At 37.7% G+C, this 17,467-nt stretch overlaps 1 protein-coding gene across 1 annotated transcript; it reads left to right on the top strand.

Annotated features, from left to right (window-relative positions):
* The first annotated feature begins 2,055 nt into the window (after nucleotides 1-2,055).
* Nucleotides 2,056-12,688, top strand: LOC130463433 (probable LRR receptor-like serine/threonine-protein kinase At3g47570). The gene is made up of 6 exons (XM_056832566.1): nucleotides 2,056-2,104; nucleotides 2,191-2,261; nucleotides 8,290-8,395; nucleotides 11,573-11,607; nucleotides 12,101-12,380; nucleotides 12,474-12,688. Exons 1-6 carry the CDS (start codon nucleotides 2,056-2,058, stop codon nucleotides 12,686-12,688), a joined length of 756 nt encoding a protein of 251 aa, XP_056688544.1.
* The last annotated feature ends 4,779 nt before the right edge of the window (nucleotides 12,689-17,467 follow it).

Raw genomic sequence — 17,467 nt, forward strand, 5'->3', positions numbered from 1 at the left:
CAAACGTTGCTATAGAGGACTCTGAAAAGCCATAATAAAATTTCTACCGCAAGAAAAGAAATTAAAGGTAAACACTCGGGGGATGAACCCCGAGTTCTTCTACAAAAACGGGGCAAACGCGACAAGTCCTTTCCGCAAACCCCAAGTACCCATGAGGCATACCCCTCATGACAGTGCATCTTACAGACGTTCTTCGCATCCACAAAATTGAAAAATATACAAAAACAAACAGTTAAAATCTCGCATAAAACGAGACAATAAAAAGTAAGCAAACCCTTACACTTACCTGAGTAGGACTCGTAGTCTCGAACATCTCCTGCAACACCAACAGGTTAAGTTGCCTCTTCAGTTTCGTCGCAGCACCCCCAACAAGTAACGATGGGATATCCGTAGTTCTCACTCCCCGACCAAGGTATCAGAAAAAGCAAATGCTCAAAGGCCCACCACTGCAAACAGACAATAATAAATAAGGCTGGAAAGAACAATCTATGGATTAACATTCCAAAAATTAGAGAGGCACCATACCTAAACCTAGAAAATGACACATACTATTTCTAAATTTCCAAATATTCAAATTCATAATAAGTTTGTCTTACTTGGTAGAGTCAAATAATTTTGTTCCTGAGTACGAACATGTTACTAAGCTCAAATCAGTAGCAAAAAAAAGTACATGCAAAAGTGATCAAAACAACTCCAAAGTGAAAATTCATGCATAGACCATGTAAACAGCAAGCAACAAGCCAAGAACACCTACATTATGTTACGACATCAATTCGTAGGCACACTTGGGGGCTAATTTTGAGCAAGATCAAAATTACCCAAAATCAACAAACTTGTGAAAATTAACATTCTAGGACACTTATACATGTTATAAACATCACATGCAAGCAAACAATTGCAAGAAATTGGGGCAAAATCAAGAAACCCCAAATAGATTTGACCATAAACTTCTATACTCAAAATTAAACCAAAACCCAAGAAAATTCCGAAATTACTCACATATTAGTGACCCAGGATGACTTGGGAACTAATTTGGTGAAGACATCGGCAAGATCCGAGCAAAAAGGGACATCAAGAGTTACAGCGAAGAAATGACTGACGAGAACCCGAAACCTGTATTTCCATTTTTAGTAACTGCGATTTATAGTAGATGCAATGCATAACAGCTACTGAAAATAGTAACCGTACAAGACAGATATTCAAAGTGATTACATTGGACTACAATTAATCCTGAAGGAAAGATAAAGGTTGCACTCCAACCGATATCCTTAAATGAGATAAAACCGTGAATGAGATATAAGATTCGGAATAAAATCGGATAATTCTGGAAAAGTGGAAGTAAAACACCAGCGCTAGATATTTCTAGTGCTAGGCACACATGCGCCACTAATATCCAGCACACTAAAGCCAGCGTCAGAAAGTTCTGGCGCTATAGTTTGGTTCTCACCTAATCACGACAAAGATAAAGTTTTAAACCGCTGTTAATGACACAGTATGAATCACATCTGGCCCCAGCTGGCTAGCGCCAGAAAATAATAACGATTTTGATCAAAGCTTTTACATTATGGCGCTGCTGGTTGCTTCACAGTAAACTTCGATCTCTCCAAATGTCAATCTTATTCGGCCAATTACACCTCAATCCTTATACAAATGGCAAAGAAATTGTTGCGATCCCGTATATAAAGGAACATAGCACTAGAATTTTCTGGTGTTTCAGGCATACGTGCTAGAAACTTTTAGCGCTCGGATCCCACGCGCCAGAAAATTCTAGCGCATATTCATTCTCCTGCAGAAAAATGCCGGGCCACCTCGCCCTTCGTATACCGCAAATAACCGTCAGCTTTACTTTATTTTCTTCCCGCGGAAAGAGTAAGTCAAATTATTATTTCCTAAAATAATAATTTAATTTGTTAAGCCCATGAACAGACAACGACATTTCAGGAAATAACAATAACCCCTTTAGGTAACGGTTCTCTAAAAATTCATAATTACTGAATTTTCCAAAATCCGAGAAGTTCCCAGTTTCGAGATTTATCCATTCCTCGCCAATAAAAAATGTCATTATCCAGTTCCCAGTTAGAGATTTACCCGATCCTCGTTCCCAGTTAGAGGTTACCCGATCCTCGTTCCTAGTTAGAGGTTACCCGATCCTCGTTAACTGTTAGAGGTTTACCCGATCCTCGTTCCCAGTTATCCGATCCTCGTTCCCAGTTAGAGGTTTACCCGATCCTCGTTCCCAGTTAGAGGTTTATCCAATCCTCGTTAGTAGAAAATGTCTTTATTCCCATTCCCGTTTTGAGGACTATCTCTTCATCATTAGTAAAAGGTCTTTATTCTGTATTCTATCTATTGAAATTTCATATCCTGTGATAAAAAATTAAGTCAAGTATTTCGAAAAATTCCATTCACCATATTTGAACGTCTTCAATGACTCTGTTAGAAGTTAGATCAAGTCAATAGATTCCCCAATGACTCGTGAGGGAACTATTGACATTCCTAGTGATGACCCTTAAGTCAAATGTTATCACTCGGGGGCTCGTGAGACCCTCGCTTCAATTTAGTCTTAATCAGACTAAGTTCCCAAACGCACTCCGTCTACCAATACTTTGATTACCGTCTTGCCCAAACTCAATCAAAGCGGGGGCTAACTGTAGACGCCTACATTTGTCCCTAGGCCCGAAGCGGTGTGTTCATTGATGAAACTATAACCCATTTGTCAACAATGCACTCTGATTAGCTGAAGAGCGACCCTCGATTGACTGAAGAGACCATACGAAGCAGAACATGTTAAATATAGTAACTTTCATAAATAGTAAGCTTCCTAAAATAGACTGGACATGTACTTAGTGTCATTTGCATCCCGATACTGCTTAATATGTGGTTGCATCGATAGAAAGATAGAATACAATTGTCCGCATTACATCAGACCTGTATGCAACACAATGTTCTAATGCTTGCCTTTAAACTCTAGAATAACATATCTCGGATAATAAAACTTCCTAAACTCATATTTATTGGGCGCAATACATATAAATGTTAACCTAAGTTACTTAAACAAGCTTGCGAGTGCCTAGAATATGCTCGTTAGCCCGTTTAGTAAATGATACATCCTTACAAAGTAAAATGTTGTCTTGTAAATTATGATTTGGATCATGAACATCATATGATCGTATAAGACTTGGAATAAGCTTTCCATAGACTTATCAGAAGCCCAAATCCGATTTAAAACGAATAAGTTATAAGGCTTTTACTTGGGCTTTGCCAAAACGGACCGACCTCCACTCTTTAGGCCATAACTTGAGAATTACAAAGACCATTGATGGGAGACCGGCTGCATTGGAAAGCTGGATTCTGTAGATTTCCAAAAAGATATTACTCCCTCTGTCCCAGATTAGTTGTTACACTTACCTTTGCACAAAGTTTTAGGTGATAAGTGGTTGTTTGGTTATCAATTGTTATTTTATTGAAAAAGTAGATGTGATAGGAATAAGTGGGGTATTTTTTTAATTGAATGAGAGAGGGTGTGGGAAAAAAAAACTTTAGTGGGAAGAGAGAGACAATATAATAATTGTGGGGGCATTCCTAATTTAGAAGTGTAACAACTAATCTGGGACGGCCGAAAAAGGAAAGTGTAAAAACTAATCTGGGACGGAGGGAGTATTTTTGAGAAACCGAGTTCATATGAGGAAGTTATAAGCTGTTTAAGATTTAAATTTCAGGAAATCCGTAGATCTGCCTGCGCTAGAATTTTCTAGCGCTGACAGAACCTGCGTTAGAAATTTCTAGTGCGCACAAGGCCATCGCCACTTTTTTCTGGCGCTGCTATTTGATTCTCATTGAAACTCAAACGCTTTGAAGTTCTATCTGGATTGCCCTAGAAATTACTAACACTGCAGTGGCAGCGCCACTTTATTCTGGCGCATCCATTTGATTTTCACCAAAACTCAAACTCTTCAAATGTCTATCTTATTTACATTATCTACACTATAAATACAATCCTTTTGCACCCCGATTTTCATCATCAATTCAGTGTCACTCCTATGATATTCTGAATTCTCTCTTCCCTCTATGCTATACTAAATCTCTGTTCAAGTCCCGTCCCGTATTCGTAACAGTTCTGCCATATTCACTCTTGTTAAGCAGAACTATGTCCGTATAAGTAATAAACCATCCCAATCACTACCAAAGTTCTAGCCAATTCATAAGCCAAAACCAAGGAATCTAAGAGGAAACTCTGCCGGAATTGAAGGAAGGATAAGGATCTGAAAGTTAGTATAAATTTTGTTTTAAAGTTAAAAGGAGGCTCTGCTAAGGCAAGTGGTACGTGTTTCTGAGAACCGCACTATAGACTACGCTATACTGTAACCTGAAATCTACCTTTTTTATCGCTTTCATCACCATATAAATCTGTTCACATAATCTACTTTATTAATCACGTCTAAATAAGATAATCTCTAGACAAACCTGTTTATTGCTAAGCACCTTGAATTAATCTAAATCACTATTTTGACGTTGTTTTATTTAATTACTTGTGCATTAAAACCAACTTAGAATAGTAATGTAGCACAACGCATGTCCCTTTCGTCGTCTTCTTGAACTAGTAAGGATCGCCGCGTGGGCTAATATTGGGCACTCCCCGTATTAGTAAACGTTCCCCGAACTCTCAATCTCTAATTTGCTGGATGTACGTTGAGCGATCTTAACAATTGGGATCACAAGGGAACCTATGGCCGTTGTGAGTCAAATATTTTTGTATTCCAGGCATATCACATTAACCGAATTTTGTCAGTTTTCTTCAATGTAGTTGTAAAACTGAATGGCGACTCCTAAAGACTAGTAAAAAGTGGCTAACGCCCACATTTAGTTCCTATTTACTTAATATGATTTCCACATCCAGAGGGGAAAGTTGTCCTGGCCATTTTCTTAATGTCCGTCATGTTTTTTGACCCCCTCACATTGGCCACTCCTTTGGGGACAATATTAAAGTAATTTGTGCAAGTAGTGCGTCGGTGAGTAAGCCAGCAGAAATCGAACGCTACGCCACAATTATTTCCTTATTAAGTTGGGACGACCTGAAGAATTCAATGTGACGAATGATCGCGACAGAACCGCATACCTAATCTTGGATTCCTTGACATGTTTCATCTCGGAAGTTGGGAATAAGGACACCTATCATCCCAGGGGGTGCACGCGCTTCGGATGTTGTCCACTCGGCACGTTTGCAATGTAGCACATCCACCCAAATCAAACCGTTTATCTCCTAGGTCCATTCACGGTATATGCCACTCCAGCACGTACCGGATAGGCCTTGATACAATTCGTCATGAACCTGGCTACTCTAACAATTGCATGTTGGGGAATTGGTGATAGGTTTGGTACACTTTTGACACCTAACCTATCATACTTTGGAGACTAGCATAAAACTAAATGCGCATTATATCTGAATTCATGCTCTTTGTTAGTTTCGTGTAGAATTTTACGTGCTATGTGAAGCTAACCAACCAAACACTTAGTTTAAGGTCAACAATGTTGTCAAAATTCATAAAAAAATGCTTCAAAATGTCGAAATAAACAAATAAAGCTACGAGTTGAGAACCCGGAATTGCGAATTCCGCAACCAGGGCAAAAGTGCCGGAAAAAAGCAGCGCTACCCAAAGTCGCGTTATAATTTTCCAGCGCGCTCTTACGGAGCGCCAAAAATTGTAGCGCTTACCGCGAGGAAATAAATAAGCCAATACGGCCACCGCAAGATATTAAAAACGCTGGCCCTTAAAGCGCTTAAAATTTAAAGCGCTGCACTAAAGAGCGTTATTATATTGCAGTGCTTATTCCTCGCATTTAAATCAGTAATTTAGAAGTTTAAAGTTAAAGCCGAACATTCGTGCAACTAATTCAAAAGACTAAAATGCGCATCTTCTTTAAGCACTTCGTAAGTTAGGCTGAAATACCCCTCGTAAAATGCATATTCAAAATTGAAGGTATTTTCAATGGATTAAGTCTAATCTAGTCTTGAAAAAGAAAATTTTTACCCGAATTAGCATTTAACGATCAAACTCAAAGGCCATACGCACAAATTATATCCTTTCGTGTCGGAATGCTGAATGTTTGAGTGCAACGACGCACAAACAAAGGGCTTAGATTAGTAAAATTCAAGCTATGGAGAAATTCGACAAAAGACCAACTACACGAATAAACCACAAAAGGACTTGCAAGCGCTGGAAATAATCAGCGCACAACAAGCATGCGCTAAAAAATTCCGGCGCTGCTCATCCTAGCGCTAGAATTTTAGGCGCTCGCCATGTGAGCGCTAGAAAATTATAGCGCGGGTTAGCTGTGCGCTGGATTTTTCCAACGCCTGCGCTTAAGTCTTCGTAATTTTTTCTGCACTTTTACAGAAAAACACAAACACTTGGGGGTACATCCTTGCACAATCCGATTATTTTTATGCAATTTCGCGCAAATCAAAGTGAATTTATAATAAAAGAATGACTCAGATAAAAAACTAGAACTACGTAAGGCCTGATTCCAACCTGGATACGTATGCAACCCCTAAAGGCGCAACCACTTTAGTCCAAATTCATTATGGAGGTCTATTCCGAACAAGACGAACTCAACCCACTCCGGCTAAAAGTGACTAAAACATGGATCCATAACATTCAAATTAAGTCATTAAATGCAAAAGTGCTAAAAGTCTTGTTAATTAGGCACATGATTCTATTATCAACCTAATTAAGTTGCCAAAAAAATATAAGCAACTCGCCTCTTTAGGTAAATAATTTCCTTAAGTAAAAGACGCATCTACGTTAGACCTGATCGAAAGGCGGGCCAGGCCGGATTCGGGCCTCGTCGAAGCTTTAAAAATCAGCCCGTATCTCAGGCCGTGTCGGGCCAATTATAACTAAAAAATTAGTTTTTACGTTTCCCAAACCCGTCAATTTTTTTATTTTTCGGGCCGGTCTCGAAAATCGGGCCTAAAAGGGCTGCCCAAACCCGTCAAATTTTGGGCCGGGTCGGCGGGCCGGGCTGCTCTTGATCAGGTCTAATCTACGTCTTCTTAAACATTGCCAAAAACCTAAGTAAGACAATCAAGCATTCTTTATGAACAACAAAGGGTAGCACTTACTATCCTTACCATCCCTTGACATCTCTTCATGCAAGAATGTCTCTCACCTTCTTGAACTTTGAGCATATAAAACTTCATCATAAATCAAGCAACCGATAAGTAATCTGCAAGTACTACAACCAATAGCCCAAGTGAAAGCTTTGAATCCGATACAATAAAAAGAGACGGTTGACCTCAGATTTATACCGAACCATATGACTGCATTGTCATGCGACCTCATTGTCAAATGACTTCCTTGAAAAATAATATTCTCAATATGTATTTAAAATGGACTCTACTTCTTCTTTTCTATTTTCAAAAGGTCTTCAAAAAAAAAGTTGGATATGAACTCTATCTTAGCCAGTTCGTTCATTTCCTTGTTAAGAAATCAAGTCTGGACGCACCTTCCCATAATTCAAAAGAAGCAAAACCTTGCTCTGCTTTATACTGGGGGCTAATTTGGCCTACACGTCCATTCTTTTCCTTGACAACTGATATCCGAGCAAGGGAACGAGATGCTTATTCCGCGAGCTTTAGAAATTATATTCAAATGCATGGCACAAAACATTTTCGAATAACCCTAGTCATGACACTATGTGGGTTTGGATTTAGTACTTTGAACAAATAGAATTGATGAAACTAACTGTAGACGCCTACATTTGTCCCTAGGCCCGAAGCGGTGTTACACCTCAATCCTTATACAAACGGCAAAGAAATTGTTGCGATCCCGTATATAAAGGAACATAGCGCTAGAATTTTCTGGTGTTTCAGGCATACGTGCTAGAAAGTTTTAGCGCTCGGATCCCACGCGCCAGAAAATTCTAGCGCATATTCATTCTCCTGCAGAAAAAAGTCGGGCCACCCTCGCTTCGTATACCGCAAATAACCGTCAGCTTTACTTTATTTTCTTCCTGCGAAAAGAGTAAGTCAAATTATTATTGCCTAAAATAATAATTTAATTTGTTAAGCCCATAATCAGACAACGACATTTCGGGAAATAATAATAACCCCTTTAGGTAACGGTTCTCTAAAAATTCATAATTACTGAATTTTCCAAAATCCGAGAAGTTCCCAGTTTCGAGATTTATCCATTCCTCGCCAATAAAAAAATGTCATTATCCCGTTCCCAGTTAGAGATTTACCTGATCCTCGTTCCCAGTTAGAGGTTACCCGATCCTCGTTCCTAGTTAGAGGTTACCCGATCCTCGTTAACTGTTAGAGGTTTACCTGATCCTCGTTCCCAGTTATCCGATCCTCGTTCCCAGTTAGAGGTTTACCCGATCCTCGTTCCCAGTTAGAGGTTTATCCAATCCTCGTCAGTAGAAAATGTCTTTATTCCCATTCCCGTTTTGAGGACTATCTCTTCATCATCAGTAAAAGGTCTTTATTCTGTATTCTATCTATTCTTGTGATCAAAAATTAAGTCAAGTATTTCGAAAAATTCCATTCACCATATTTGAACGTCTTCAATGACTCTGTTAGAAGTTAGATCAAGTCAATAGATTCCCCAATGACTCGTGAGGGAACTATTGACATTCCTAGTGACGACCCTTAAGTCAGATGTTATCACTCAGGGGCTCGTGAGACCCTCGCTTCAATTTAGTCTTAATCAGACTAAGTTCCCAAACGCACTCCGTCTACCAATACTTTGATTACCGTCTTGCCCAAACTCAACCAAAGCGGGGGCTAACTGTAGACGCCTACATTTGTCCCTAGGCCCGAAGCGGTGTGTTCATTGATGAAACTATAACCCATTTGTCAACAATGCACTCTGATTAGCTGAAGAGCGACCCTCGATTGGCTTAAGAGACCATACGAAGCAGAACATGTTAAATATAGTAACTTTCATAAATAGCAAGCTTCCTAAAATAGACTGGACATGTACTTAGTGTCATTTGCATCCCGATACTGTTTAATATGTGGTTGCATCGATAGAAAGATAGAATACAATTGTCCGCATTACATCAGACCTGTATGCGACACAATGTTCTAATGCTTGCCTTTAAACTCTAGAATAACATATCTCGGATAATAAAACTTCCTAAACTCATATTTATTGGGCGCAATACATATAAATGTTAACCTAAGTTACTCAAACAAGCTTGCGAGTGCCTAGAATACGCTCGTTAGCCCGTTTAGTAAATGATACATCCTTACAAAGTAAAATGTTGTCTTGTAAATTATGATTTTGATCATGAACATCACATGATCGTATAAGACTTGGAATAAGCTTTCCATAGACTTATCATAAGCCCAAATCCGATTTAAAACGAATAAGTTATAAGGCTTTTACTTGGGCTTTGCCAAAACGGACCGACCTCCACTCTTTAGGCCATAACTTGAGAATTACAAAGACCATTGATGGGAGACCGGCTGCATTGGAAAGCTGGATTCCATAGATTTCCAAAAAGATATTATTTTTAAGAAACCGAGTTCATATAAGGAAGTTATGAGCTGTTAAAGATTTAATTTTCAGGAAATCCGCAGATCTGCCTGCGCTAGAATTTTCTAGCGCTGACAGAACTTGCGCTAGAAATTTCTAGTGAGCACAAGGCCATCGCCACTTTTTTCTGGCGCTGCTATTTGATTCTCATTAAAACTCAAACGCTTTGAAATTCTATCTGGATTTCCCTAGAAATTGCTAACACTGCAGTGGCAGCGCCATTTTATTCTGGCGCATCCATTTGATTTTCACCAAAACTCGAACTCTTCAAATGTCTATCTTATTTACACTATCTACACTATAAATACAATCCTTTTGCACCCCAATTTTCATTATCAATTCAGTGTCACTCCTATGATATTCTGAATTCTCTCTTCCCTCTATGCTATACTAAATCTCTATTCAAGTCCCGTCCCATATTCGTAACAGTTCTGCCATATTAACTCTTGTTAAGCAGAACTATGTCCGTATAAGTAATAAACCATCCCAATCACTACCAAAGTTCTAGCCAATTCATAAGCCAAAACCAAGGAATCTAAGAGGAAACTCTGCCGGAATTGAAGGAAGGATAAGGATCTGAAAGTTGGTATAAAGTTTGTTCTAAAGTTAAAAGGAGGCTCTGCTAAGGCAAGTGGTACGTGTTCCTGAGAACCGCACTATAGACTACGCTATACTGTAACCTGAAATCTACCTTTTTTATCGCTTTCATCACCATATAAATCTGTTCACATAATCTACTTTATTAATCACGTCTAAATAAGATAATCGCTAGACAAACCTGTTTATTGCTAAGCACCTTGAATTAATCTAAATCACTATTTTGACGTTGTTTTATTTAATTACTTGTGCATTAAAACCAACTCAGAATAGTAATGTAGCACAACGCATGTCCCTTTCGTCGTCACCTTGAACTAGTAAGGATCGCCGCGTGGGCTAATATTGGGCACTCCTCGTATTAGTAAACGTCCCCTGAACTCTCAATCTCTACTCCGCTGGATGTACGTTGAGCGATCTCCAAAACAGGGATCACAAGGGAACCTATGGCCGTCGTGAGTCAAATATGTTTGCATTCCAGTCATATCACGATAACTGGATTTGTCAGTTTTCTTCAATGTAGTTGTAAAACTGAATGGCGACTCCTAAAGACTTGTAAAAAGAAGCTAACACCCACAGTTAGTTCCTATTTACTTAATATGATTTCCACATCTAGAGGGGGAAGTCGTCCAGGCCATTTTCTTAATGTCCATCTTGTTTTTCGACCCACCCACAGTGCCTCCCATCGAAAAGCTTTATACATATACATATACATATATATATATATATATATATATATATATATATATATATATATATATATATATATATATATATATATATATATATATATACAAAAAGGTTGAAGGGAAGTAGGATATTTTTTTATTGGAATTTATCTTTATCATATTATCTAGCATCTTATCATATTAGTTGGTCTTAAATAAAAAAAATTTAAACATGGCAAGACTCTAATATTATTTATTTATTAATTAATAAACTTAATTATTAGTTTATTATGTGTGATGACGTGGAAATCTTACGTGGACGCTATAAATGCTATAAAAAAACTCTCATATATATATATATATATATATATATATATATATATATATATATATATATATATATATATATATATATATATATATATATATATATATATATACATATATATATATACATATTATAGAATCGGGATCTGGTGAGAACCACCCCTTAAGATGAGAACTGAGAACTAATCTCAGCCCTCGATCAATTTAATCCAACGATTCACAACTCACTCGAACAAATTAAAAAAAATTAAGGGTAATATGGTAACATCGCATTGTTGAATGACCTCCTCCACCTCAACATGGTTTTCAGTTTTCGTTTCTCTTACTTTCCCCGTTTTCTCTCTCCTCCTGCAAATCCCCTCAACCCATTTGGGGTTTGTTCATCTCCGATTCCTCTAATTTCTTCACCTTTGCGATTTTCCTCTTTCAATTTTCCAGGTACCTTTGCGATTTTCCCTCTTTCAATTCATCAGGTATGTATTCAATTTTTCGATTTTGTATCATTTTTCGCTGTTTTGATTCCTAAAATAAGGGCAGGAAATTTGTTTGATTTGTTCAAAATTTTTTGCGACTTTAATAGTTGAATTTAGGGTTTCAAGAGTTCTTTGTTTCAGTGGTTTGATTTTCCATTTGAACAAATTTGAAATTGGATTGATTTTTTTTATTCAATTGGTTCAAGTGTGTTAATTTGACTGACCTATTTTTTCGAATTATTGATTGAATTTTTTTTCTTGTTTTGATGAAGATAAATTAACTTGTTTCTTTGAATCTTGTGTCTTTTCTCTGGATTTTCTACCCGAGGCAATTTACTTCTATGTTTTCTCACAAGTGGTATGGTGTTACTTGTGGCCCTAAGTACGAGAGAGTCTCGATACTTGACCTGCATTCTTGCAAGCTCACAGGTATACTCTCACCCCATATTGGAAATTTAAGCTTCCTCATGTAGCTGCTTCTTGAAAATAACAGTTTCTATGGTACAATCCCCCTGAAATTGGTCGTTTGCACAGGTTACGAACACTTTGGTTGTTTAACAACTTTGTTCAAGGGGAAAATCCATCAAATATATATAGTTGTTATAGTCTTATTGACATAAATCTAGTACATAACAACTTGTTAGGAGAAATTCCACCCTCAGTTGGTTCTTTGTCACAATTGCAACTTCTTTCTTTGTCGCATAACAACTTGATAGGAAACATTCCTGCATCACCTGGAAATTTATCATCCCTCTCTAAATTCACCATCAGCAGTAATAACTTTTAAGGTATGATCTCAGATAGCTTAGGAAAACTAAAGAATACGAACTATTTGTCTCTTGAAGATAATAAATTTTATGGCGTAGTCCCACCTTCAATTTTTAACCTCTCGTTACTGACAACATTATCTTTAGCACAGAATCACTTAGAAGGAAAACTTCCTGAAGATTTAGGCAATACTTTGCCACGTCTTCAGTGGTTAGCTTTAGGCATGAATCATTTCGCTGGACATATTCCGTCTTCAATAACCAATGCCTCACATCTAAAGATTCTGCAGTTAAATGAGAACAAGCCGCAATGACATGTCCTTCTCTACACAAGTTGATGAGTCTTTCTAGCCTTGAACTTTTCGATAACTCCCTTGGATATGGTCGACCAGGAGATTTGGCATTATATAGACACTGTTCAGTTGTATCAGGATATGTTGGTTGAAGGACTGAAGCCTGAGAAGGTAGCCTTTGTGGCTGTTATATCAGCTTGTGCTCACACTGGCTATTTGATCTTGGTCTCTCTTATTTTAAGTCCATGATCCGTGACTTTAGTCTAGATCCTTGCAGTGAGCACTTCATGCCTGTTTTAGGTTGCTAATTGTATCATATTCTTATATCCTTAGCTGTGATTACAATGATAGTAGCTAAATCAGATATGTTAAGGGGGGATGTAACAAGGTTTAGTGAAAATATGTGGAGGCTCTATGGGTCTATGAATTTACCTGTTCCTCAACCTCTTCCTTCCTTGGTTGAACTTATAAACTCTTGCTAACGTAAAACTGACAGTCTATTTACACCATCATAGTAGTCTGACTAAATTATTATCATCATAGTGACCAAAAATATTTAACTTTGGCTATGAATGCAAAAATATTAGACATGGCTATGAATCCAACAACCTTTTTCATTTACTTTTCTATTATTTTATTTACTTTCAATATGAAACTGTTTACTTTGACATCTGCCCATATACTTTGATAAGGAAGTTGTGGAAATGGGTTAATGATGTTTGGTTTACTTTCTATATTGTTTTGCTTACTTTTAATTTGAAAATATTTACTTCTAGAAGTTAAAATATGATTACATTCTAGTATTCCTACTGGAACACTAACCTACTAGCTCAATAGGTAGAGCATTGTGCAAATGCACAAAATATTTGGGTTCGAATCCCGCGTAGGTTCATTTTCTTTGACCTCCATATACTCCAATACTCGGAGTTTTTATGTCGTACAAATACTTTTGAAAATTTTCTATTTACTTTTGAGATAATTTTAATTACTTTTGAAAATTTTCATTTACTTTTTTTTATCGGACTTACATGATTCTACTAGAAAATGTAGTTCATATAAAGTTTGAATCACATACACAATTAGACTGATTCTATCTCAAATAAAACGATGTGACTATTTTACACGGGTAAATAACCAACCTATAAATAGTTTTTTTTTCTTTTATTTACTTTTTGGATTGTTTTATTTACTTCTAAGTTGAAAAACATTACTCTGGCGTCTGACAACCATATATTTATTTCTTATAGTTAACTCATATTGTGGATCGAGATATGAAAGTTAATGAATCTTTCCTAGATCATTTTTCACTTTAAACTTCAAAACTCTTTTCTTTAGTTTAATGTATAATAATTGTGTTGTATTTCAGAGATACATTTACTTTTTAGTTATTATGATTTACTTTTGAGGTACTTTTACTTTTAGTTTCTTGTAATAACATATATTTTTTTAATTTACTCTTTAGATAACCTATGTAGGAATCGAACCTACATCCCCTATGCATCTGCATAGTGCTCTACCATTTGAGCTAATAGGTTTAAGAAAATCAATAAAATTTCAATCATGGCAAGAAGAGAAGAAAAGGAAATGAAGGACAAAGCAACAACAGAAACCACTCTTCAAGCCAACATCTACCACTTCCCAACTGTCTTCTCTTGCTTGTACTCAGACCTCAAACCTGCAAACAAGACACAAAAAGAGAACTAGGCTGCAACCAAACACTACCAGACCCTAGGCTCCGACTCAGCTAGCAGCAACCATGGCAATGTTAATTTACCATTGCAAAGGTAAGTATTAACTAGTATTATCTATCCCTTCAACAGCAGGGTGTGAATATCCTTCCCTTAAAACATCCTCCAGATATTCTGCATGCTTATAATTTTTAGAAAAAATTGTCACAAAAACATGTTAAATCCTTAAAACTAGGACTAAGTGTTGTAATTTCAGGTTTTGATTATCTAATTCGGCTTAGATGATCATGTACGGTTCAATTTTGCCAAATTTAACAAGTAAAGGTGTACCTGGCTCTCCCCTTTATCAACAAAGACTTCGGAAATCCACATAGGGAATCCCATTGAAGCTAAGTAGTCCATTCCAGCTCTCATATAAGCAACATTGGGCTGACCAGGGCCAGACCGCGATTGCACCCCTATTCCCATGGGCAATGTTTCATTACCATCACTCTTTTCCCCATAATATGATATGGTGTTCTTCAACTTTCAGTTAGGTTAGGATACATATGACAAAACATAAATCATGCGGAAAAACCATAAAGCCAGGAAACATATTATTCACACATAATCATTTAGCATAATTCAGATGCATACACTTTGTTGCGTGCCCTCCCTAGCTGCGCCCAAACCGAACAAGAACAAGTTTTTAGGACTCCAAGTGTCGTCCCTCCATAGATATTCCACAGCACGTCCGGATCCGCCTTAAGCTTGACCAACTAGAATCGCCCTTAAGGTTGCTTAGGAATTTCGGCTATTTAGGTGCAAGTGTATGGCTGATTTTTCTTCAAAATCTTACCTTTAGAATACTTCAATTGTATCTATAAATTATGACCCTAGGCACCTATTTATAGAGGTATGGAAAAGGAATTATAATCCTACTAGGATTTGGATTTATTAATTAGAATCCAACTTGAACTCTAAATAATAAACTTAATCTATTAGGATTAGGATTTAATCAATACACGAATTCCGATAGGATTAGGATTCGTTACGAACATGAGCATCGTATGGCCACGAGCATCGCACCACCCGCGCAGGCCTTGCGGCCCACACGAGCAGCCGCTGCTCGCAGCCCAACAGCACGCCTAGCGTGCGCGCGCCAAGGCCTTGCTGGGCCTGGCCTTGCGCTAGGCCTGGCGAGGCTGTGGCAGCTCCATGCTGGGCGCTCGGCTTGCTGGGCGCGGGCCTGGCTTCGTGCTGGGCCTTTGTCTAGCAAGCCTCGTCCGATGCCAATTCGTACGATGCGCTTCCGATTAAATTCCCGGTTCCGGAATTCATTTCCGATACGAACAATAATTAATATTTTCGATTCCGGAATTAATTTCCGTTTCGAACAAATATTTAATATTTCCGTTTCCGGAATTATTTCCCGATTCCGATAATATTTCCAATTCTGACAATATTTCCGTTTCCGGCAATATTTCCGATTCCGGTAATATTTCCATTTCCAATAATATTTTCCGATACGTACCATGTTTCCGTTTCCGGCAACATCTACGACTTGGATAATATTTATATTTCCAATATGATCCATATTTCTGTTTCCGGCAATATCATTGTTTCCGGAGTATTCATTTCTTGCTTGTGACGATCTCAGCTCCCACTGAAACCAAGATCCGTCGATTCCGAATATCCATAGATGGAGTATTTAATGCCATTAGATACTTGATCCGTTTACGTACTATTTGTGTGACCCTACGGGTTCAGTCAAGAGTAAGTTGTGGATTAATATCATTAATTCCACTTGAACTGAAGCGGCCTCTAGCTAGGCATTCAGCTCACTTGATCTCACTGAATTATTAACTTGTTAATTAATACTGAACCGCATTTATTAGACTTAATATTATATGCATACTTGGACCAAGGGAATTATTTCTTTCAGTCTCCCACTTGTCCTGAGGGACAAGTGTGCATTACCTAATTCTTTTGTCGCTCGATGCTTGCTCTTCAACATAAGGTAAGAGTTGTCATCCTTATTATGTCCAGAGGTGTTTCTCGGTTTCAGAGTTCAACTGATCAAATAAACAGATAATCATAGCCTATGATTCATCCGAGCACGGCCATGCATTTCACAGTTTCTAGCTCTCCGAGTGGCCTTGTACAACTTTTAAGCATCTCATCCCGATTTATGGGAGGACAATCCCAATCTTGTGATCTTGAGATTAGACTTCGTTTGATAGGTGATTACCTGAGCGTTGCCTTTATAGCCTCCTTTTACGGTGCGACGGTTGGTCAACGTCAAAGCAACCAGTTCTCAAACAAGTTATCTCAAATCACTCAGGTATTGAGGATTTAGTGTCTAATAATTTTAATGAAATTTACTTATGACAGATTTTCATCTCTTACAGTAAAGTTTCATAGGTCTGTCCGATACTAGTCTTCCCAAAGTAAGTATCTATGCAAATGATTATGACATTGCCATGTCCACATAGTTCAAGAAACAGAACTACTAGTCATCTTGCATTCTAGTCGTCTAACGTTTTCTATGCGTCCAATTTTTATAGAAAACTCCGACCAGGGACCATTTTCAACTTTTGACATTCAAGTTCACTTGATAGACATTTCTTAGTCACAGGACTGGTCCTGACAGTCTATCTTGAATATTTCGTCAAATTGAAGGGACTCATCATTTAATACTAAACCAAGATTAAATGGAATATGAAAATACATTTTATATATGATAAATGTTGAACCCCAATGTTTTACAACCATGGGCCTCAAACCCATCTTTAAAACAGTTCATGGAATTCAAAGCTATGCTTGATTTCCAGTGCCACAATATGAGTGTTGTTTCTCACTTCTTGCATAGGTTTAGTTATCATGCTTTTCCAATCTTAATATCCTTTTCATCGAATGTTCTTCGAGATAGATGATAAGTGTTAGGTTATGATACATATGACAATACATAAATCATGCGGAAACAACCATTAAGCTAGGAATACATATTATTTACACATAATCATATAGCATAATTTAGATGCATACTCTTTGTTGCGTGCCTTCCCTAGCTGCGCCCGAACCGAACAAGAACAAGTCTTTAGGACTCCAAGTGTCGTCCCTCCGTAGATAG

The sequence above is a fragment of the Spinacia oleracea genome, chromosome 6, assembly GCF_020520425.1.
Source record: "Spinacia oleracea cultivar Varoflay chromosome 6, BTI_SOV_V1, whole genome shotgun sequence".
Classification (NCBI taxonomy): domain Eukaryota; kingdom Viridiplantae; phylum Streptophyta; class Magnoliopsida; order Caryophyllales; family Amaranthaceae; genus Spinacia; species Spinacia oleracea.

What these genes read in the sequence shown, in the direction of transcription:
- LOC130463433 (XM_056832566.1), top strand. Translation starts at nt 2,056, where the DNA reads ATGTCATTATCCAGTTCCCAGTTAGAGATTTACCCGATCCTCGTTCCC. An exon ending in TTACCCGATCCTCGTTCCCA is followed by an intron (nt 8,396 to 11,572) that starts GTTAGAGGTTTA and finishes TCAATTTTCCAG; the next exon opens with GTACCTTTGCGATTTTCCCT. An exon ending in TCCCTCTTTCAATTCATCAG is followed by an intron (nt 11,608 to 12,100) that starts GTATGTATTCAA and finishes TGAAAATAACAG; the next exon opens with TTTCTATGGTACAATCCCCC.